Source organism: Pteronotus mesoamericanus, unplaced genomic scaffold, assembly GCF_021234165.1.
Source record: "Pteronotus mesoamericanus isolate MK-2021 breed Mesoamerican mustached bat unplaced genomic scaffold, CSHL_Meso_final contig_163, whole genome shotgun sequence".
Taxonomy (NCBI): domain Eukaryota; kingdom Metazoa; phylum Chordata; class Mammalia; order Chiroptera; family Mormoopidae; genus Pteronotus; species Pteronotus mesoamericanus.
In genome coordinates this window covers 6,100,028-6,122,012 of record NW_026555064.1, presented here as the reverse complement: position 1 = coordinate 6,122,012, position 21,985 = coordinate 6,100,028, and the positions used below count along the sequence as shown (strand labels likewise).

Here is a 21,985-nt window from a genome sequence, read left to right as displayed (position 1 = left end):
CTGTCTCTACACAACATCTGTTTATCTGCATTGGTCGTTTAGGAATCTGACATAAGTGGACATTAGAAAGTACCTCCAGTTAGAAAGCTGTTGTGTTGGTCCCTGCTGGGTTGGGGAAAATGATAGGTGTCATTCCATGACTCTCCCAGAGAATCCCCTTCCCTGAGCCGAGGGCACAGACCACTGACAGCATCCTTTCAAAGCCAATTAAAGAGATGTAATTCCCACTCAAGTGTGTACGAGGGGGGCCCCCCAAAACAGAATTTATTTCTAAACTATTGTGTATTTATTCTTCCATATTTAAACTTCAGTCACCTTCAAAGGACTCTCCATGGTTGCAATACGCCTATCCAAATGTTTTCCCACTGCTCAAAAGTTTTTGAACTCATCAATTTTGATGCTTTTTAGTGCTTCTGCCATTTTTTTTCGTTTGTTTGTTTCACCTCTTCAACATTGGCAAAACATTTCCATTTGAGGATTTTTTTCATCTGAGGAAACAAAAAAAATAATCACCTGGGGGAGAAATCAAGTAAATATGGGGGTAGGGCACAGGGGTCATACTGGTTTTTTGGTCAAAAACTATTGAACACTCAGTAAAGTGTAGGCAGGTGCGCTGGTAAACCACCTATCATGAAGTGAGCGAACGCATTAAATGAGTCTTCAAAAAAAATTCACTGAAGCAAAAGGCAGCCTCTCACAACACCACCAGCTGGTACACTGATACAGATGGGTTTCTAGAACATTCATCTAGCAGAGGAAGCCTGTACTACAAGGGGCCCACCCTCCAGAAGATAATTTGGATTTTTCAGGGGATCTGAGACAAACACAAAAGGATGAAAAGCACTTCTACAAATATAAAAAACATGAATAAATGGAATAAATAGATATGACAACTTAATCCCTCTGCACTTAAAGGTATTTATATTTGCTATTAGTTAACCTTTCAAATCAAAATGCATTATCAACTATTCTATCCAGTTAATATATTTAACATACTTTTATAGCACAAACTGAAATACTATATAAAGGTGAAGCTTTATGTTCAGTAAAATATTTCAAAAGCAATTCAATTAAAAAAACCATACTTTAGAAAAGATCATAAAATCTTTATTTAATCTGACAAAGATAAACTCAAAAGCTATGTAATATCTAATCAAAAGTCAGGATAATACTTTTATTCCATTAAATTAATATTTATAAGTCACTAGTGGGTTATCTTTGTGTCAGTTATAACAGTCTTACATTCATATCGTAGGGATAAATGTTATTGGAATCACCTACGGGATAATTACATTGACTCTTAAATTAATACTTAAATAGCTCCAGTTAATATAATTTCCATGGAATAAAGTAAGTCACTATTCTAGTCCATACTTTTCAGTGTAAGTAGATGTTATGTATAATTAGAATGGAGAAAAATATCTATTTTTTTCACATACACACACACTGATAAAAATCATGTAAGTTATTTGAGTATGTTTTATATATTTTTTTTTGTGAAAAGGACAGTTTTTCACCAAAAAGCTAAAGCAAAGATACAGCATTTCTGAGCATTTAGAGAGATGTTAGAAAGAAAAAAATAGTGATGTTTGAAATGACTTTACTTGAAAAGAATATAGAATGCATTTATAATGAAAACTGAAAGCATTTTTCTTAATTTTACACATTAAGGCTTTTTACAATGAATAGTAAGTGTTGAATGACACTGATTAAGAACTACACTACCAACAGTCATACATATTTTTGTGTAATAACCATCGTAGAGTTAAGCTTTTTAGGATCTTTAATTTATTTTCCATGTACATGCTTCAGAATATAGCAAGAAAAAAAAGTTTTAACATACACAAGTCTCTTTTCAAATTGAAAGGCTTTCCAATGAGTTGACTGGTCTCTGGGGGCATCTACTGGAAATTTAGCAAACTGCAGTTACATCATGTAAATTTGATAACTTTCATTATCTATCTTAATACAGATATTATTTTAATTGATATGCAAATAAGGTGACACTCAAAGAAGATAAATGTAAAGTTATGCATGGTATTCTATCTCATCCATCTGGTAACAGCAAAACATGTAGCTGTCTATGAGATCAGTTAACAAATACTCAACTCTTAAAAATGTAAATAGGGCAGATGGCATATCACAGGTGAACAGTTTTGAAACCATTCAATTCTCGTGTTTGGATAACTTAGAAATATATTTTAGAGATGAACATTCACATATTAATGGGGCTTTTTATTAATCTAAATTAAATGTATATAAAAAACACTTTTAATTTATTATGGTATCTCCCAAATTCATTTTGCATTTTACTATCTGCACAAGTCATAAATAAACTGATAATCACTGCTAATATTCTATATGATTTAATTTAACTATTTAGAGGTTTATACCTCAAAAAGTGGAATTTGTTACACTTGAAACTAAAGAATCTATCCTTTATTATAATTAGCCATTACAATTAGAATGTCATTAAAATGAACATTGTTATTAATTTCTCCTAAACATTTTAGTAGAACACCCTTAAAGAAAAGTGAATATATAATGAACATATCAATGTAGTTTATGCATAGTTTTAACATATATTTTTATAAACAAAATAAACTCTTGTAATAATATTACTGGAGTTATGATTAATCATGTAATAGGAGTTTTAACATCACAGTCATTATAACAATCTTGATTTTCTTTGTGTAATTTTAATTATATTTTCTTTAAGAGAAAATGTTAAAAAATAATTTTAAAGGTATATTAATAGTGCTATACTTATATTGTACCATAATATACTTCATATATTACTATAATTTCATCTGAAAACCTCCTAATAAAGATTGAAATATATAACATTACAGCTTCATTCCAAAAATATCCTACTAATGCATGTATTAGTTTATACTGCTTCTGAAAATTTTATTAGAATCACTATCCAAATAAAAGGTAAACTGAAGACACTAATCAACTTAAAAATATCAACAAATCAGAACAAAAATATTAATACAGCAGGATTTTTATTTCAGTTTAGATTTATTTTATATAGTTGCATTTATTTGATAACTTTAAAATAAATGAATAAAATCCACTCTCAAGAGGTTCTGGAATAAAATGTTTTGAGATTTTTCTAAACCATTAGAAATTTTCTGATTTGAATCTTTAGAGGAAATTGTTACATATACAAATTTTCTTGGAAAATACAAATTTTCATCTATTGATAATCAAAGTTAGAAGGTATTGTCAGACTTTCAACATTTTAAAGTACAAATGATAATTTTAAAATGCTATTAATCCAACTCAACCCTAAATTCCTTATTTAAAAAATCTTATAATAATAATAACTAAGAAAATTTGCCCCATAGTATTTTGTAAATGGGACTGTAACTAATATAATTCTTTTAACAAAATATAAAATGTTAAAAAAAATTGATCAGCAAAGATTTCTCCCAAGAGTACAATAAGAATACAGTTCAACATAGGTGATTTTACTTTAGAATACATGGAATATTCATGTAGAATGGAACAAAGATTATTTCTCTTATTCAATTATATTAAACTGATATTTAGCAAAAATGTAGTAACTTTTTGTGAGACCAAGAAACATTAATTAAGCAAATAGAATTTTTGCTGGTGATTGTAACCTGCTATCTTGGAAAGCTGTGGTTATTGAATAGACAGACCACAATCCTTACAATTGCTTTCAGTAACTTTCTTAACATAAAGGCATTTTTTTAAAGGTATATACCCTGTTAAAAACTCAAGTGATTCCCATTCAATCAAATATTTGAAGTGCAGAGACTGTAATCAATCAGAAATGAATAAATTATTCATTAATCAATATAAAATATTACCAAAATATTTACCCACATAGCCGTTGCACAGATTTATTTACTGAAATATTTTCTTTACTAAAAACATCTCAAATTTAACCACATTTTAAAAAGCTTTTCTTTAGAAGTTTAGTGAAGAAGCACTGGAAGAATGCTCCTTATGAAGCTAATTACACATAAAATCTTTATAAATAGTCATTACTTGCAAACTCTCCAGAGGAATTAAAAGTTTTTTTGTTACAAAAGATGTTTTAAGGTAAAGATTATATATGGAAAGGTATGAAATGAATGCTATTGTTTAAAAAGAATTTTTGGTCAAAGTATTTTCAAGCCAGAAGTATCACATTTGAGTCCAAACACGTTTTGCTAAATGAGGCAATTATATTAATTCTTGGCGTGGTTTTTTTCAATTTACACTATAACTTTGCAGTGTAGGAAAACATAATTATATAACCAATTTATATTGGTTATATTGTTTCTTAACCAATTAAATATGAGCTGAAAAATAAAGCTTTAAAATGACCTTAGTTTTTGGATTGTGTTATAATTATTTTTAAAAATCTGAATAAGTAACAATCCAGCTGCATTCCTCATCTTAATATAATGAGAATAATCATAAGAAAGAAGAGGAGAAAAACAAAAAATAAGCTTTATACTACATGACTACAAACACGTGTGAACATGATCATGCTAGCTCCTCACCTCCATATTTTTGCCTAAATTAGTATTTATAATTTTTAATTAACATAAAACTGCACATAAAATGTTACTCTGTTTTTACAATGTAATTCTATCATTATTCTACAAAATTTTTGAAATTTATTTTAGGACAGTTTGCCTCAAAAAATATCATTTATTTTTTTCCTGTCAGTTCTTCATCTCTACATCTTTATAAATAAAAGAACTATTAATTTTCCATATAAATTGAGTGAATCATCAAATTTTTAACAAAAAATGTAAGGCTGGAGAATATAAACACAAAACTTAGTAAAAACAACAAGTTGCATTAAAAAGAAAACTTCAGCTTATTGTGCTCTTTTTTTTTCCTAAAGTGTGTCATACGTTTTATCTTTGCAAGAGTTTGACAAGTTTTGCAAGTAAAATTCTGTTTCCTCGACACTTGCTAATAGTCATGAGAATCTGTAGTTTGCACCTTCCTATTAAAAATGTATTGTATTTTTTGAAATTATTCACCCCGCCTTTTATCCAGACCATGTCTTTGAACGGAGGAAGTAGATAATAAATGGAATAATTCATGACTTCCCATTAAATATGAAACTTTCTTTTGCAGAGTTTAGAAAATGAAGTTCTACATAATGTACAAAAGTTGATTAGAACTTTTTTTAACCTTTTCAAGAAAAACCTTTCGCATTAAACAATTGCATGAAGAGTTTTCTTTGAAAAAAGTAAACCGATCAATTCTTCACACCTATGCCTTTAGCACATACATTCTAAGGTTGCTCCTTCCAAACAAATTTCCTTTTAACACTTAAGTAGTTATTCAAATAGTGGCAGAAAAATAGTGTACATGGGGCTAAAACATGACAAGCATTAAGAAAAATAAAACTGGTTTAAATTACAAAGGGAAAAATCATGTAAATTAAAAATGAAAACAAAATAATGTATTATTCATGCTCATTTCAGCAATGTACTGGACGATAGTGTAAAGGGTAAATAACAAACCCTGCAGTTCCATTTCTCTTATTAGAACATTTCCCCTAGTGTGGTAATCACATTCTGTCATGAGAAAACTATATATACCTTTATAAACTTCACAAACTATCCATTGGTACTCTGTTAACTATACTCTTTCGCGTTTTTCGGATAAAATAAAATAAAAACTAAAATCATTTTAGGCTCGTTCCAGCTCTATCATTTTATATTTCTTGGATGAGAGCCCTGTAGTAAATTCAGCTGGAGAGACATGTCAGGTTCTAACTATTTTAAGGCAGCAGGTGACCTCATTTTGCGGGCTTTTAAGTTTCTGTTGTGGAACAGTTCATCTTCTCACTCAACACATTTTAATTTTCCCCATGTCAAAAACACATTAAGAATACATTTTCTCCTTTCAAACTTAATGTGTAAAAGATAACTACTGTATTGTAAGCTCTGTGAAGAAACCTTTCATACTGTGTGCTCTTCAATCAACGTTACAAAGGAGGTATGTATTCTGTACATATGAAAAGTGAGGCAGGGTTTCTCACCGGCTATATGTACATCAAGATCAAACTCCCAGAACATATACTTCCTTTTACATTGAGTAAGAACTAAATTAATAAACACAAAAAATAAATCAATCATTCTGATGCTTTGGTTAGACAGTATTTGTATACAAATATCTGGTTTCCTGAATGTTGTAATAATTCTATTGCAGCTATCTAAAATATTTAGAAAATGTATACTTGTAACTAAGATATAGCAAATCAGATATGTGCATCAATAAGAATACTGTAAGGGCTAAAAGAAGTATTTGTGAAAAGATAATATAAAAAGCCTTGATTCAAACAGGAAACAGCAAAAATTAGATATATGTAAGGATTATAACTTCCTTGAGACAGAGAACACGTCATGTGTTTCTTTTGTTTTCATATAATAGTACAACAGAAAGAAATATTGCATAACATGATTAATATAAAGCAAAACAGAATTTATAAAAAATTGAAGGGGCATACAAATATCAGTGATTCATAAAGAGATTAATTTTATGAGAATTATAGCAGTTAAGAAAAAATACACCTAATAACATAGTCTCAAGATCTAGAAAAACTTCAGAATAAGGAAAAATTTATTCTAAAGCTTTATTCCCCCAGAAGATTACAAATAAAGTACAGAGAGTGCACGTAGTATACTTTTTGGTGTTCAGAAAAACACATTTGTGTACTACTTTGGTATAACATACACATTATATACTATTTTTGTTTACATAAGATTGAGCCTTCTTGAAGCAGAGGTTTTCCTAATTTGCTTTCTTTTTTTATTTTTTATTTAGTTTTATTTACTTATTACTCTTTAAGATTTTTTGCAACACTGTGCATGAGAGAGATTATCCTATGACTCCCCTTTACATAACAGCTTTTTCTGGTGCTGGTAGCAGGGCAATTCCGGCCTTGGAGAATGAGCACAGAAGTGTGTCCTCCTTTTCTGTTTTCTTAGAGAGTATGAATCAAATTGGCATTATTTCTTCCTTACATGTTGGGTAGAATTCACCAGGGAAGCCATATAGGGCTGGAATTTTCTTTGTGTGAAGTTTTTAAAACTACTAATTCAATGTTTTTAATGGATGTAAACCTACTGTTTTTTCTATTTCTACTTAAGTGAATTTGGCAGTGTCTTTCAAGAAATTTAGCCATTCCATATAAGTTATTTATCAACATAATTATATTTGTATAATCTATACTGCTGTGTCTTCTCATTTCTGAAGTTGGAATATTGTGCCTTCTCTCTTTTTCTTTTGATCAGTCTGACTCAACATTGATATTCCTTGAGAACCAGTTTTTAGATTCACTGATTTCTCTGTTTTTCTGTTTTCTGCTCTCACTTCATTATTCCCTTTTCTCTGCTAACTTTCAGTTTAAATTGTCTTCATTTTTCTAGTTTTTAAAAATGAAAGCTTAGGGCACTAACTTTAGACATTTCTATTTTTTTAATTTAAGCATTTTAACACTATAAACTTCCCTTTAGCACTACTTAGCCACATGCCACAAATTTTGATATGCCATGTTTTCTCTTTCATTCAGTTCAAAATATTTTCTAATTTGCCTTGTGATTTTTTTCTTTGACCTATGGTTTATTTAGAAGTATATTATCTACTTTCCAAATTTGTGGGAGTTTTTCAGAGATCTTTTTGCTATTATTTCTAATTTAATTCCATTGTTATAAGAGAAACTAATTTGTAGGATTTAAGTCCTTTTATGTATATTGAAATTTGTTTTATGGTTCAGAATATAATTTCATTTGATAAATATGCCACATGCACTTGAAAATAAAGTGCGTTCTGATGTTGTGGAGTGTTGGCAAAGTATTCTATAAATGTCAATTATTTAAGTTGATCAATGGTATTGTTCAAGTCTTCAATATTCTAACTGATTGTTTATTAATTATTGAGAGAGCAGCATTATAACCTCCAATTCTAATTGTGGACTTGTCTGTTTCTCCTTTTCTTTCTATCAGTTTTTGTTTTATATATTTTGAAGTTCTGCCATTAGGAATGCAAACATTTAGGATTATGTCTTTTTGATGAACCAACTCTGTTTATCATTATAAAATGTTGCTTTTTAAGCCTGGTAATATCCCAACTGCTTTCTGAAAATGTATATCTGAAAATCTTGAAATCTCTCCTTTTTCCTCTCTTCTTTCTCATTATGCTAAGACTTTCCTATCTTGCCCTGACCAGTAAGGCTCAGTTGGCTGGGGGTTGTTTTGCAAAGCAAATGATTCCCAGCTGATTCCCGGGCAGGGCACACGCCTGTGTTGAGGGCCAGGTCCCCAGTTGGGAGCATGCAAGAAGCAATGGATACATTTTTCTCTCACACGTTGATGTTTCTCTCCTTCTTTTTCTCCCTCCTTTCCTCTCTCTCTAAAAATAAATAAAATCTTTTTTAAAAAAGAAAAAGACTTTACTATCTTCTGTCTTTCTATGTAGTCATTTCAAAAATAGGAAGGAAATATGCTTAGTCATCCATTTGATCTTGATCTTAAAGTGGAAAAAAAAAATCTAAACTAAACTTTTACGACAACGCCCTTGTTCAGTAACATATTTCTTTAGCATCTCTGGTTGTAGGATAGGAGATTGTTCCAGACAAGCTTAAAGGGATTTTATGGTAGTCTGAACTAAGATTATAGAATGACTGGGTCCTAATGAGGTGAACTCAGAGGGAGGTTCTAGGTCCCCCATAGTGAGGGGAATTCAGGAAGAGACTGGAAATCTGATTTCTAATGTATGTCTGATCCATTGTCTGTCTAGCTTATTCATTCCTTCCTCTCTATGAACCATTTTTCCTATTTCTTCTTTTTATATTTTATAATGTAAAATAATTAATAAAATAAAATTATACTTTATAGTTATATTTATAATGTTATATTTATAACATTAGACTGCTCTGGTCAAATTACTTAACCTCTCTATACTTTGTCTCGTATACTTGGGTATATGAGTAACCCAATACAAGGTGAAGAGTAACATCACCTCTTCAAAGGATTATCGTAAGGATCACTTCAAACAGACCAGCTGCCAGCCAAGATGGAGGCATAGGTAAACACAGCTCACTTCTTTGCACTACTGCAGCAAAAATTACAACTAGACTACAAAACAAATATCACCCAGAATCATCAGAAAATCAAGCTGCATGGAAGTCCGACAACTAAGGAATTAAAGAAGTCTCACTCATCCAGATGGGCAGGAGGGGCAGAGATGCATGGAGAAGCACGGAGACCTGGAGACGCAGAATGGGCGGCCCACACCCACGTGCGGTGGATAAAAATTGGGAGGGATACCTCGGGAGTGAGGGATCCCAACCCTACACCAGACCACCCAGCCCAGGGTTCCACTGCCCCAAAGGTAAGCCCCGCTAACTTCTGTCTGTAAATACCGGTGGGGATGGGGCGGCGAAGGAAACTGGGATTCTCAGGAGTCTCCTCCTAAAGGGCCCACAATGGACTTAGCACTTACACAGACTCACTCCTTCTGGTCTCTAGCACTGGGGCAGCAGCAGGAAGCGCACCAGTGGTATATGGGGTGAAACTGAAACGTCTGGCATTAGGGCGAGTGCTGGGGGACAGCTTTTTCCCAGACAAAACTCCAGAGGCCAGGCAGCGGCACTGTCCCCTTCCTGAGCCCTCGCCCACGCAGAGCCACAGAGTGGTAACACCATACTGGAGACTCCATCAATCTGGTTCACATGGGTTGCTCCACCCTGGTGATTACCTAAGGCTCTGCCCCATCCAATGTGCTTTTCTACATTAGGCCACGCTACCAAGACAGGGAGCCAAAGCAGCTGTACCTAATACATAGAAACAAACACAGGGAGGCTGCCAAAATGAGGAGACAAAGAAATATGGCCAAATGAAAAAACAAAACAAAACAATAGACCAAGACTCCAAAAAAAAGAACTGAAATGGAGATAAGCTATCTATCAGATGTGGAGCTTAAAACACTGGCTATTAGGACGCTCAAGGAACTCATTGGGTAGTTCTACAGCATATAAATGGCCCAGGAAGAAATGAAGATTACACTAAGTGAAGCAGAGGAAAATTTATAGGGAACCAATAATGGAGTGGATAAAGTTGAGAATTAAATCAATGATTTGGAACATAAGGAAGTAATAAACATTCAATCAGAGCAGCAAGAAGAAAAAAGATTCCAAAGAAAACAAGGGTAGGCTAAGGAGCCTCTGGAACATCTTCAAACGTACCAGCATCCAAATCATAGGGTGAAAAAATAATGAAAGAAAACTTCCCTAATTTGTTGAAGGAAATAGGCATGCAAGTCCAGGGAGCACAGAGTCTCAAACAAGATAGACACACAGAGGACCACACCAAGACACATCATAATTAAAATGCCAAAGATTAAAAATAAAGAGAGAATCTTACAAGCAAGCAGCAAGAGAAAAGCAGATAATTACCTACAAAGCAGTTCCCATAAGACTGCCAGCGCACTTCTCAAAAGAAATTTTGCAGGCAAGAAGGGACTGGCAAGAAGCATTCAAATTGAGGGAAAGCAAGGACCTACAACCAAGACTACTTTATACAGCAAAGCTCTCATTTAGAATTGAAGGGCAGATAAAGTGCTTCCCAGACAAGGTAAAGCTGAAGGAGTCCATCATCACCAAGCCATCATTATGAGAAATGTTAAAGGAACTTATTTAAGAAACAGAAGAAGATCAAAACTATGAACACTAAAATGGCAATACATTCACAATTGAATCTAAAAAACAAATTAAGCAAACAAGCAGAACAGAAACAGGATCATAGACATGGAGATCATTTGGAGGGTAATCAGCTGGGAGGGAGAAGGATGAGATTGGGGGAGAAGGTGCAGGGATTAAGAAATACGAGTCGGTAGTACAGAATAGACAGCGGGGATGTTCAGAACAGTATAGGAAATGGAGAAGCCAAAGAACTTATATGCACGACCCACGGACATGAACTAAGGCGGGAATTGCTGGAGGGCAGGTGGGTACCTGGTGGCAGAGGGCAAGGGGCGGGGGATATTGGGACAACTGTAATAGCATAATCAATAAAATATATAAAAAATAAACCACAATGAGAGATCACCTTACAAAAAACAAAAACAAAAAACAGACCAGCTCACAATATTTATATGATATATCTTAGCTGCTACTATCTTGCCTGAAATGAAACCTAGTTAGGTTTATGACAAGTTAAATATCAATATCCATTTTATTGTTTATTAGGTATGCAAAATTATATTATGTTGCTCCATTTTTCTTATATAATGTCATGCACTATCTTTCTTTTGGAATTTATTATCAGCAAAAAGCTTGTTTCTCTTGAAGAACTGATACGTTTTCTTCCATCAGGTAATAAGAAATGCATAGCCCACTACATCTCCCTTTGTGTCCAGTCTGCCCGGAAGTTCCGAGTGAAACTTAACATTTCCTTGGGGGAACTATAGTTACTCTAAGTGGGAAACAGATGTACATACTTCTTTATTTCCCTTTCATTTTCTATTTATAATCAGACAGGTGTGTAATATAAAACGCTCACTTTAAGTTTCTTCAATCCTTGCTGGGAAGAAAGTAAGCAGGCAATAAATTGTTATTTTTATGTAATTCAGAAGCATCTTATAGGAGAAGGAACACAATTCCCACCTGAACAGGACCCTAAGTCTGGAGCAGAGCCCCTTACTCGGTGGTAATTCCCAATAAAAACGGCATTCACACTGCAATTCAGTACATGTACATAGATATTTCACATATGTATATATGAAACAGAAGTTCAAAACTACTACTCAACATGTTCCCATCTCTTTATAAATACTAACTCAGTTACTCCTCATAGCTATTAATGAGCCAGACCCTATTATTATTATCCCTCTTTTTCTTCAGATGAGGAAAGTGAGACAGAGAAAGTGTAAGAAACTTGGCCAAAATCAACCAATGCTGGTAAGTGTAAAGCTGGAGTCCAGGGAGACCGGCTTAGAACACACGCTCTATTCCATTACATCTGGCAGCCTCCCAGTATTTAGCCTTACCCTGTGTAAAGCACTCTTTTCTGTTCTATTTTACTGTCCTCTTTTTCATTTTTTAAAGTGCTGGTCATGATCTCCAAACAGATGGGTCATAACCACTACCCACTAATGGGTCACATTCTATAGTTTGTTAAACATTAATCAAGAAGGGAAAAAACCACACAAATATGATTGTCAGGGGCTATTAAGAGAGTTCGAGCGGGAGCTCTGAACTCTACCGTGTGGGCAAAGATGAATCCAAGGAGGCCTTACAGAGCAAAAGGCAGGCTGAGGCTGGAAGATTAAAGTTTAGCAAGTACACAGGAGTGGGGGAAGGAGAAGGGCGTTTCAGACAGGGCACACGTACAGGCTATGAAGGGATAAATGGTCACCACTCAGCGATCTCCTCCACACCTGTGAGCTAAGTGTGAGCACTAAAGATGCACATGTGAGCAAAGCATCCGTGATTCCAGCCCTCTTGCAGTTTATAGTCTAGTTGAGGACACAAAGTAGCAATGACAATGCAATGCTGTAAGTGCCACAATGGAGGCATTCAGGGTATTGGATAAAACCTACAGGTATCATGCTAACGAGGTTACCTAATATAGTCAAACCATTTAAGAATGAGTAAGAGTTAGTCATAAAATGGTAAGGGGAAAAAGTATTCTATGCCAAGAGAATGGCAATTCACTAAAGCTGGGAGATACGAGAGAACGCTGTTTAATGAAGACCTGAGTACCTTCAGTGACAGAATAGTATAATGGTTAAAGAACAGGCTCTAGAACCAGACTGCCTAGGTTCACATTCCTGGTCTTCTATTTATCAGATGTGTGACTTAGTATATCTCTGTGCTTCCATCTCCTTAGCTCTGCATGAAATTAATGAAGACCGTTCTACATTTAAATGAATTAATGCATATAAGGCACTTAGTTTAGAGCAGTACCTGAAACAAAGTAAGTGCTCAGCAAGTATTAGTCATTATTATTTTGGCAAAGAATAAATTTCAAAGTAGGAATGGAAGAGGTTACATAGGTTGGGGTATAGTTGGCCTTAGTTAAAAAATATTGATTGAGTGCCTAGTATGTCCTGGATGCTGTTACAGGTACTGGAGACTCAGCCACAGTGAATGAGACATTCCCTGGTTGCTCAGGTTGGGGCAGAAGGAGCCATCTTTTCCCCTGCTTGTATTCTGAATAAACGTCTTCACCTCACTACCTATATTTTGAGTGCCTGGATTGTGCAAACACAGGCGTCAAAACTGCTTATAACAAGTATACCTGTAGCATGTAAAAGTACTTTTGGAAAACAATTTTGAAACAAATTCAAGATAAAAACCTAAGACTGGCAAAAGGCTAATTTACTTTGAGTAAGTGTAATGCAATTCAAAATGAGGCAGGAGAGAAAGGTTTTAGAAGATATAAAAATAAATGGTTCTTTGTTTCTTTACAACCCCAAGTCTTCGAAAATGGTAACTGACAATTGTACCTGCCACTGCACTGACAAAGTGACACTCAGTGAACATCAACTAATGATGTTAAAAGATCTTCTGAAAAAAGCACACAATTTTGAGACGCACACACTTTTGAGGTAAATCTATTCTTCCACATAACAGAACTTGATATCTGAAGCAGAAAATAATATTGAGCAGATTAGCATTCCCTGTCCCTTGATGATTTTGTTTATTTGTATCCTAATATACATAGCTAGAGCTGTAAAAACTGCCCCCCAGAAATTTTTATTTGAATCTATAAATGACACTTTTATTACTTAGCTACTCAAAGCAATTATGATATGGTAATAAGGGATACTTTAGGTCCTTTAAAAAAGCAATAATGCGTTCTGATAATATGGAATTTTTAAAAAGTACAGAAATACAACATGAACTTCTATAGTTAAAAATCAGTTAAATACTATTACTGAACTTACTTGAAGACTTATCTAAGAAAGTCAAATTATCAGTGTCAAATATACGTACAATATGTTTGAAAAAAATGTACCTATTAGGCACAGCAATAGCCTGATTACCTAAAAAGTAATAAAGCCTACTGAAATCTCTCCTGTAAATGTGGATGATAAAAAAAACCCAGAAGCCCTTTGTCTTTTAAGTATTTTACCCATTCGGAAGTAAAGTGTACCCCCATCAACTGGATTCAGACATTCCAGGAACAACTACATTAGTTTGTCCTGCTCAGTTACTCGTTTACATATTATAATCCTACTTGGATATATAAAACACTTTTGAGGAGCTAAAATTCCTTGATGCAACAGGCAAACCAGCTACATGCAATGCTGAACTAAAAATGTTACAGCCAAAGAATATTCATAGCAGGATACCTGTTTCATGGTGTCGTTAGTCTTACATGTATTCTCTCACTCATTCATTAATTCAAAATCTAATTCCCGAGCTCCCACTGCATGCCAGGCCCTGCTGAGGCCTGGGGGGGTCCCTTGGAACACACATAGACCCACTCCTGATCCCGTGGAGGGTCCACTCTGCACGGGATGAGGCAGTTGACATGTAAACGCCCAACACAAGATGGAAACCAGGTGATATCAGAAATAGACCCAGGTCATTTGATTGGGAGAAAGTCGGGGACAGGCTGGCAACACGCAGAGAGGAGAGCGGGAGATTCGCTCAGAGAGGCAAGTGAGCGAGCGGAGTCCCAGCCCTGCACCGCCTTCGGCCACTGTAAAGAGTTCAGAGTTTATCTTAGGAACAATGGGAAGCCCAGGGAGGGTTTTAAACAGAGGAGTGTGGTGATCTAATTTTTTCTAAAGATCACCCTTGAGGTTGAATTTTAGCAATTCAAGTGGATATGAGAAGAGCAATTAGGAGACTATTTTAGTGATTTTGGCAAGAGATGGGGGTGGATATGCAATGGAGAGAAGAAGATTAACATGGATATATTCTGGAGTCACATCTGAGAGAGACAAAAGGATGCATTAGATGGGGGCGGGGGAGTAGGAGCAAGGAGATGCTCAAGGCGGTCGTGATGCCGTTTACTGGATGGGGAAAGACTGGGAGAAATATTCAGTGGAAACTGAGGAGCCGTGGGAGTAAAGCAAGAGTCCAGGCTGGGGCCACATTAACCGTGAAATGTGTATTAAAAATCCAAGGAAATATGTCAAGGAGGCAATTGGACATAACAATGTGGAGCTCCTTAGTGAGGTCAGGGCTGGATTTACAAATTTGATAGTCGCCAGGTTATTGCTAATAACTCAAACTGTAAGACTGGACCCGGCTGGAGAGTGTAACTGGGGTGGAGGCCTGAAGGCCCAGCCCTGCCTAGGACACCCCACCACTGAGAATGTGAACAAAGGAAGCCAGCGAGCAGAGGAGGCTGAGGCTTCACAGTCAAAGAGCTTGGAGGAAAAGCATAGGATACAGCATCCTGGAAACCACAACTACAGGCCCTTCAAAGAGAGAGTACTCAACTCCTTCGAATGCCGTGAACACGTCCAGCCAAGATGAAGACAGAAACGACCATCAGATGTGGTAACAAAGGACGACACTGGTCACCCTAAACAAAGATTTTAGTGAGTTTGGGGGTTGGAAATTTATTAGGAGTCAATTAAGGCAAGAACAGGATGTGAAAATACTGAGATATTGCTTCTGGCTGTTGTGAAGGGTAGGAAAAAATGGGGTAGAATCTAGAGAGAAATAAGAAGCCAAGGGAAATATCAGAGTAGATATAAATGTTAATGAAATTGATCCAATGAAAAAGGAAAAATTGATGATGTAGGGAGAAAAAAAAAGTTCTGGTACAGAAGAAAGTTTTAGAATAAGTAAGAGGGATGGTTTCCAGGGCACAAGTAGAGGCACCCTCCCTGGACAAGAGCAGGACCCCTCCCCTCACTGCAGGAGGAGGAAAGCCGCAGAGTGTGTTCACATGTAAGTCGGCTGGCGCTTCCTGAAGTAGACGTGTGGTTACTTTGGGACTAGACCAAGAGCACAAACATACTATACACTATCAAAGTATACATCAATTGTACAGAGTGATATTATAATACCTATTACCATCTTAGAGAAGATTGAGGCAGTGTGGAGAGGGATTGAGGGTGTATCTTAGATACTGCTTTTGCCCAATTGAAAATTTGATTCATCCATTTCTTCACCTTACATCCCTGTACAGTGCAGATCTGTTACATACCATTTCAATCATTTTATAATGATCAGACAGGGGCCAAACTCAGTCAGTCTTCCCTGCTAAGTTCCATTCTACCACCTTAGTCTTCTCTGATTCCCTAGTACAATCAACACTCATTCATTCTGTGTTTGTTTCCTGCTTGTAGATCTTGTTGTCTCAAATAGAGACAAGGATGGGGCCAAGTATTTTACAATGAAATATCATCGTCTCTCCCACTGTGAAAAACTTAATATTAGCTACAGAGTTGGCTCTTAAATGTTTGCTGACCGATTTATGTTTTCAGAGTTGAATGGCTTACAAAAGTTTTATGCAGCAATTCTTTGGCTAACAGAATATGCAGTATTCCTCATGGCACCTGCTGGTTATTGCTGGTAGACACTGAAATCATTCACCAGTTTTCTTCCTTACAGTATTATTCAATGAGTTTGTCTGGGGTACAGTCTCGATGTATATCAATCAAAAGCATACTATTGAGCTAAATACAAGCTATCTTCCGGCTAAGGATTACATCCACTTTCTTAGGGAAAAAGCTTTGGTCTAAAAAAAAGTATTCAAGTGCAAGAAACTCTAAGGAGAATGCAATATTAAGGACTGAGGAGTACCCAGTGCTACTTGTTTTCTGCAGCATAATATGAATTTGAAATCAATTTGGTAATCTCCTTAGTGAAAAAATATTATTAAGAGACCACTTATCAGTATAGCCTATTATGCACTGTCCTGGATCAAAATTTTCTTCAGAACAGACTGAAAGCTTAGCAGATTTTAAGTATATGGATTTCCATATTAGTAAATTATGTGAAGAATAAGTTTAATTCCAAATTTAAGTCCTAATTTCTTAAGCCAGTTACAGCTACTTGGATGTTATTAATTAGATGTTATTATATGTATATAATATAGATGTTATTATATTTAAATCAAAATGCAACTATCACTCATATGTATTTTTCTTTTAAGAAGTAATTGTATCATCAGACAATACTGACTTTAATTTTATCTAACAGGTCACCATGGAAAGTTAACAAATTAACAATCAGAAAAGCATTTAACCAAAGGCCTCATGCACTACACATGGCAGTCAGTACAGCTCCAAGGAAGACAATGATTACAGTTACTGTACAATTTTTTCACTCTATAAAGTATTTACTGACAGAATGTACTATTCAATTTTTCTGTGTCATATGTAAATTGACAAAATATCTAATGACATATAGCAAGAGACTTAGAGTTTTAAACTATATGCAGACCTATACCAAAAATATCATTAGTGATCATTTTTCATTGGGATCCCATAGTACTAGATATACTAATCTTTTAAAAGCATTTTTCATAAAATAGTTTAATTGAATCATTTAATGAATTCATAAGATGCACGTGCATTTTTAAAATTTTAATTTTTCAATGTTTACATCTAATGATCTCATATCAGAGTCACCAAGTCTATAGGTAAGAAACATAAACCCTTTTAGCTATTATTCTAAGTTTATATTTATTTCTCACTAACCTACATGGATTTTTATACTGTTTTTACTCACACCCTACATTAGGTTCTAACGAGTGGTAAAATGGCAAAGTTTACATTGCTGATTTAATAAATAAATCCAGACAATTTAGAATTATTTTAAAATTAAGCAATAACCTATGATGCATTAATTCTTTTTGTGAGTTATTGGTGGGGTGGGGTGGAGATACATTAGTAAGGGATTACTTTTTTTTAATCATCAGGAAAAAAAGATATGACTCTTTCTCTTAAAGCTTTTTCCTCCCACATGGAGGCAACACACCTTAAAATGGAGGTTAATAAGCAATTAATGGCACAGACTTAACTAAAATATTGCAAATGTGATAGTATAATATCTTGGTAAATATGAGAATTCTGAGAGCCATAAAATTAAAGACTTTGATATGTGTAAGATGAATAGACATGACTTATCACTATTTAATATGAGCGTTAATTTTTAAATGCCATGTTCCAATGAAACGGTATACTGCACAGGAAAATTGAAATTTCAATAAAGAATCAAGACAAAAGAAACAAACTTTATATTAAAGTACCTTTAAGAGGTTATACTTACGCGGCAACCTCCTCTTTTGACAGTCCTTTGAAGTTCACCTCCAGGTAATGATCTATGTCTTCTTTTTCTTTGATCAGTTGAGACCTAAATGGAATGGAAAGCAATCATAAAGCACTGCCTTATCAAGCAGAAAAGCTACCAAACGTCGAATGCCACCAGGAAAACAGAAGCGTTCAGGCACAACACCATATACACGCTAAACGTGCTACAGTAGTTGTTAGAGTTAGGTTATTGAATGATGATTCCTAACTTTTAATTTTCTTAAATGAAAAAAGAGAAGAATATTAAACCCAGTATGTAAACAAATAAAACACTAAATGCATTAAAATCATCTGCATTTTTAAATAAATGCATTTTTTCCCTCCAAGCTTATAAGATCTTCCATTTTACTCATGGTGTTTCCTAGTATAACATTCCAGGTTACAGAAGTCATATTCTGTTTGGCACAGAATCTTGAACTAAGAATACCTAGTAGATACAAATGCGTAAAATTTATTTGATCCAAACATTAATAAATTTGCTCTATAATGCTGTTTGAGTGTTTTTTTATCATACATGAAACTCAAATTATTATTAAAAGTTCCAAGTGCAAAGTGATTTTAAGAAAAATATATTTACTGAGAAATATATTACATGTGTAGTGTGTTTATTCTCTATACACCCTTGTACCATTAAAAATAAACATATTAATATCTTATGACTATGGGAGAATAGAACTGAACAAATATCTATTTTTATTCAGAAGTAATGGAGAGTGCTGATACAAAACTTTGCCTTCAGTGACTATGATAGAAATGTTTTTATTCAATACTAATAAAAGAAAAACTTTTCTTTAAAACGGAGTTTACATCTTATTTTAGAGATGTGGGATTGGCTGTGTTTTCACTCATGTTGAAAAGAAAATATAGCCTCAATAATTAAGAAAGATAGGAAAAATAATCTTTTTCAGACTTTGTTAATATTTCACATTTTCAAAAATACAATATATATGTGGATATATATACACATACACACACACACACACACATGTATTTCAGTAATTTCAGTTAGGCCTTAATAAAAAAATATATATCCTGGAACCATGCATCTACTGAAAACTTTATTTTTTACATTTTTTGAAAATGAAAATTTGATATGCTATTATTTAAAAAATCTTTTATGTAGTCTAGCTAAATGTATTTATTGATATTTAGTTCAGGGGTTTTGGTCTTTCCCAGAAATACTAAAAACAAGGTATAATTTTTTTTTCAGAACAAAGTAGCCTCATAATTTTTGATTATCATGCCTGGCAGGAAATGAAAAGGTATGTATATAAAGAAAATAATCAAACTAAGATATGTAAATTATTTATATTTACAAACAATATGTGTATTACTAAACAATACAATTATAAATCCAATTACTGAGTAATGCAATCTTAGTTAACATTCATAATTATAACAAAATACATTGAGTTCTCTGTCCTGCAATTTCTCAACTACACCTCCAGGGGCACTGCAGTCCGTCATGGGGAGATGTGATTGGAGGGTTCAGTTGCTGGCCCCAGGATCGCTTCAGGAGCAGATGGCGCCTGCCAATCAACCCTGGTAATGAGACTAGGTCCTCCTTCCTCCAAAATGAAAATAGGCTCTCAGGACCTTGTGGATTAGAAGCCATACACTGTTAATTCTGAAAACTTCTGCTTTCTGTTCTCCACACACATTTAAAAAAAAAAAAAAGTTTATCTCCAAAGCTTTATAGGAAGGAACCACAACATAATTGGAATAAAAAAATAAAATGATCAAATGAGCACTAGCTGGCTAAATAAATACATTATTATTTAAATGAAGTTCATCGATCCTTTTGAAACCACCAATTTGAATATTCTGAATATAACAATATACTTTTGTCATTAAACAATTTGCTTTTTGAGAGGTGCTATTGAGAGTTCTTACTGTAAGACATTTACTCTGTAGGAAAAGAAATGAAAACCAGGGGTCACGTACCTTGGAATTGTGCTGGGGGAGCATGGCAGCTTCTGTCTGGCTAACGATGTAAGCTTTGGGCGTGTGGTGGGCAGGTGGGGCAGAGTAGTCATGTCGTACTACAAAAAGAGAGAGGGAGGGAGGGAGGGAGGGAGGGAGGGAGGAAGGAAGGAAGGAAGGAAAGTGGTATTTTAAAGATAAATATTTCAAAGAATATTTTAAGACATTGTTAGATCCACAGTCTGTCATCTGAGCTGAGAGTACCTCTCTGTGTAGAGCTATAGCTCTGTTATTCAGGAATGATACTCGGTGAGTGAATTCTACAGGTTGCTTCTCTCATTATTTTCTTCCAGTAGCTGCCTTTTGGCCAATTTATTACTTGTCTGCCTCTCTACTATGAAGGAGAAAATCTGATAAATGAGTTGAAAATTTAGTCAATCACGAGTGTTGGTATGAGTTTTTTGTTAAGAGACATGATTGCAATTAAAAAGTAAAGATTTTTAGGACAGCTACGGATTTCAAATGTTCTTGCTTTGCTTTCCAGTTATAATCAATAATTGAACATTGCTCATATTTTGCTATTTTCTAAAAATCTTTATTCTTCACAAATAAAGGCTTTCCCTTAGAAGTGACAGATGCCAAGAATAATTCTCAACAAGGAGACAACTGCCATGAGAGAGACACAGCTACGGCAATGTAACAAATCCCTTTGAAACAGTAGTTTTAAAAACATTAATTAAAACGACAATCATTGTATTATCTTTCACACTTTTTGTGGCTCAGGAATTAGGATAGGGCACAAAGGATTGGCTTTACTCCACAATGGCGAGGGTCTCTGCTAGAAAGACTCAGAAGGCTGGGAGGTAACTCAATGAAGGAGAGCAGGAATCATCTCTAAGTGTCTTCACTCATGTATCTGATAGTTGATGCTATTATTAGCTGGGACCTAAACTGGGGCTCTCTGCTAGAATACACACATGTGGCCTCCCCATATGGCTTGAGCTTCCTCACAACATGGCAGCCCCAGACTTCTGGCTTGGCAGCTTAGGGCTGCAAAGGCAAGTATCCCAAAGAAAAGCCAGGTGGAAGTTGTATCCCCTTTTAGGGCCTGGCTTTGAAAGTCACAGATCATCACTTCTGCTATAATAATAGGTCTGTCCAGATTCAAAGTGAGTGAACATAGACCCATCTATTGATGAGAGGGCATCAAAGTCACATTGAAGGGAAGAATGAAAGATGGGAGATATTGTTGGTGCTACCTTTGGGAAATGCAACGTGTCACAGTGGAGACGATAGAGAGCAATAATAAAGGTGGGTCTATAAAATCAAGTTATCTAAACCTTACTCTGAAGAGGAAAAAGTGTGGAAATAATGTTAGTTGACACAGAATGGAAAAATTGTCACGTTGCAAGGACTTTCAGGTGCAAAACAACCCACACTTCTGTTAACGAGAGAGGCATCCAAAAGACCAGAGCCTCTTGAATCCACCAGCAATATGACCATCCATTTTGACCTCTACCCTTAGCCCTACCAAGCAGCAGGAAGGCTTGCTTTTCTGTTTTAAATTACTTACCTCCCGCATTTACTAGCTGTGTGACCTAGGGTAATTCACTGTCAATCTGGTCCTTTACTATATTTAATAGATTAAGCAACGAGTTGGTGCCAGATACTGTTTTAGTTGCTGAAAACAGCAGTGAACAAAGACAAAGATCTCTGACCTCAAGAATTTATATTACAGGAAACAAACCAAAATATGTATAAGATTTATAGCAAAAAATAAAAGGATTAGACA

At 34.7% G+C, this 21,985-nt stretch overlaps 1 protein-coding gene across 1 annotated transcript in view; it reads right to left on the bottom strand.

The window, feature by feature from the left end:
* The window catches only part of TTC29 (tetratricopeptide repeat domain 29), a 116,963-nt gene extending 96,657 nt beyond the window's left edge, over positions 1-20,306 (bottom strand). The window contains exons 1-2 of the mRNA XM_054595697.1: positions 20,215-20,306; positions 18,230-18,313 (exon numbers count right to left, since the gene is read on the bottom strand). Of these exons, the coding sequence (XP_054451672.1) occupies positions 18,230-18,313; positions 20,215-20,306 (176 nt within the window). The remainder of the gene's footprint in view (positions 1-18,229; positions 18,314-20,214) is intronic.
* Between the last annotated feature and the right edge of the window lie 1,679 nt (positions 20,307-21,985).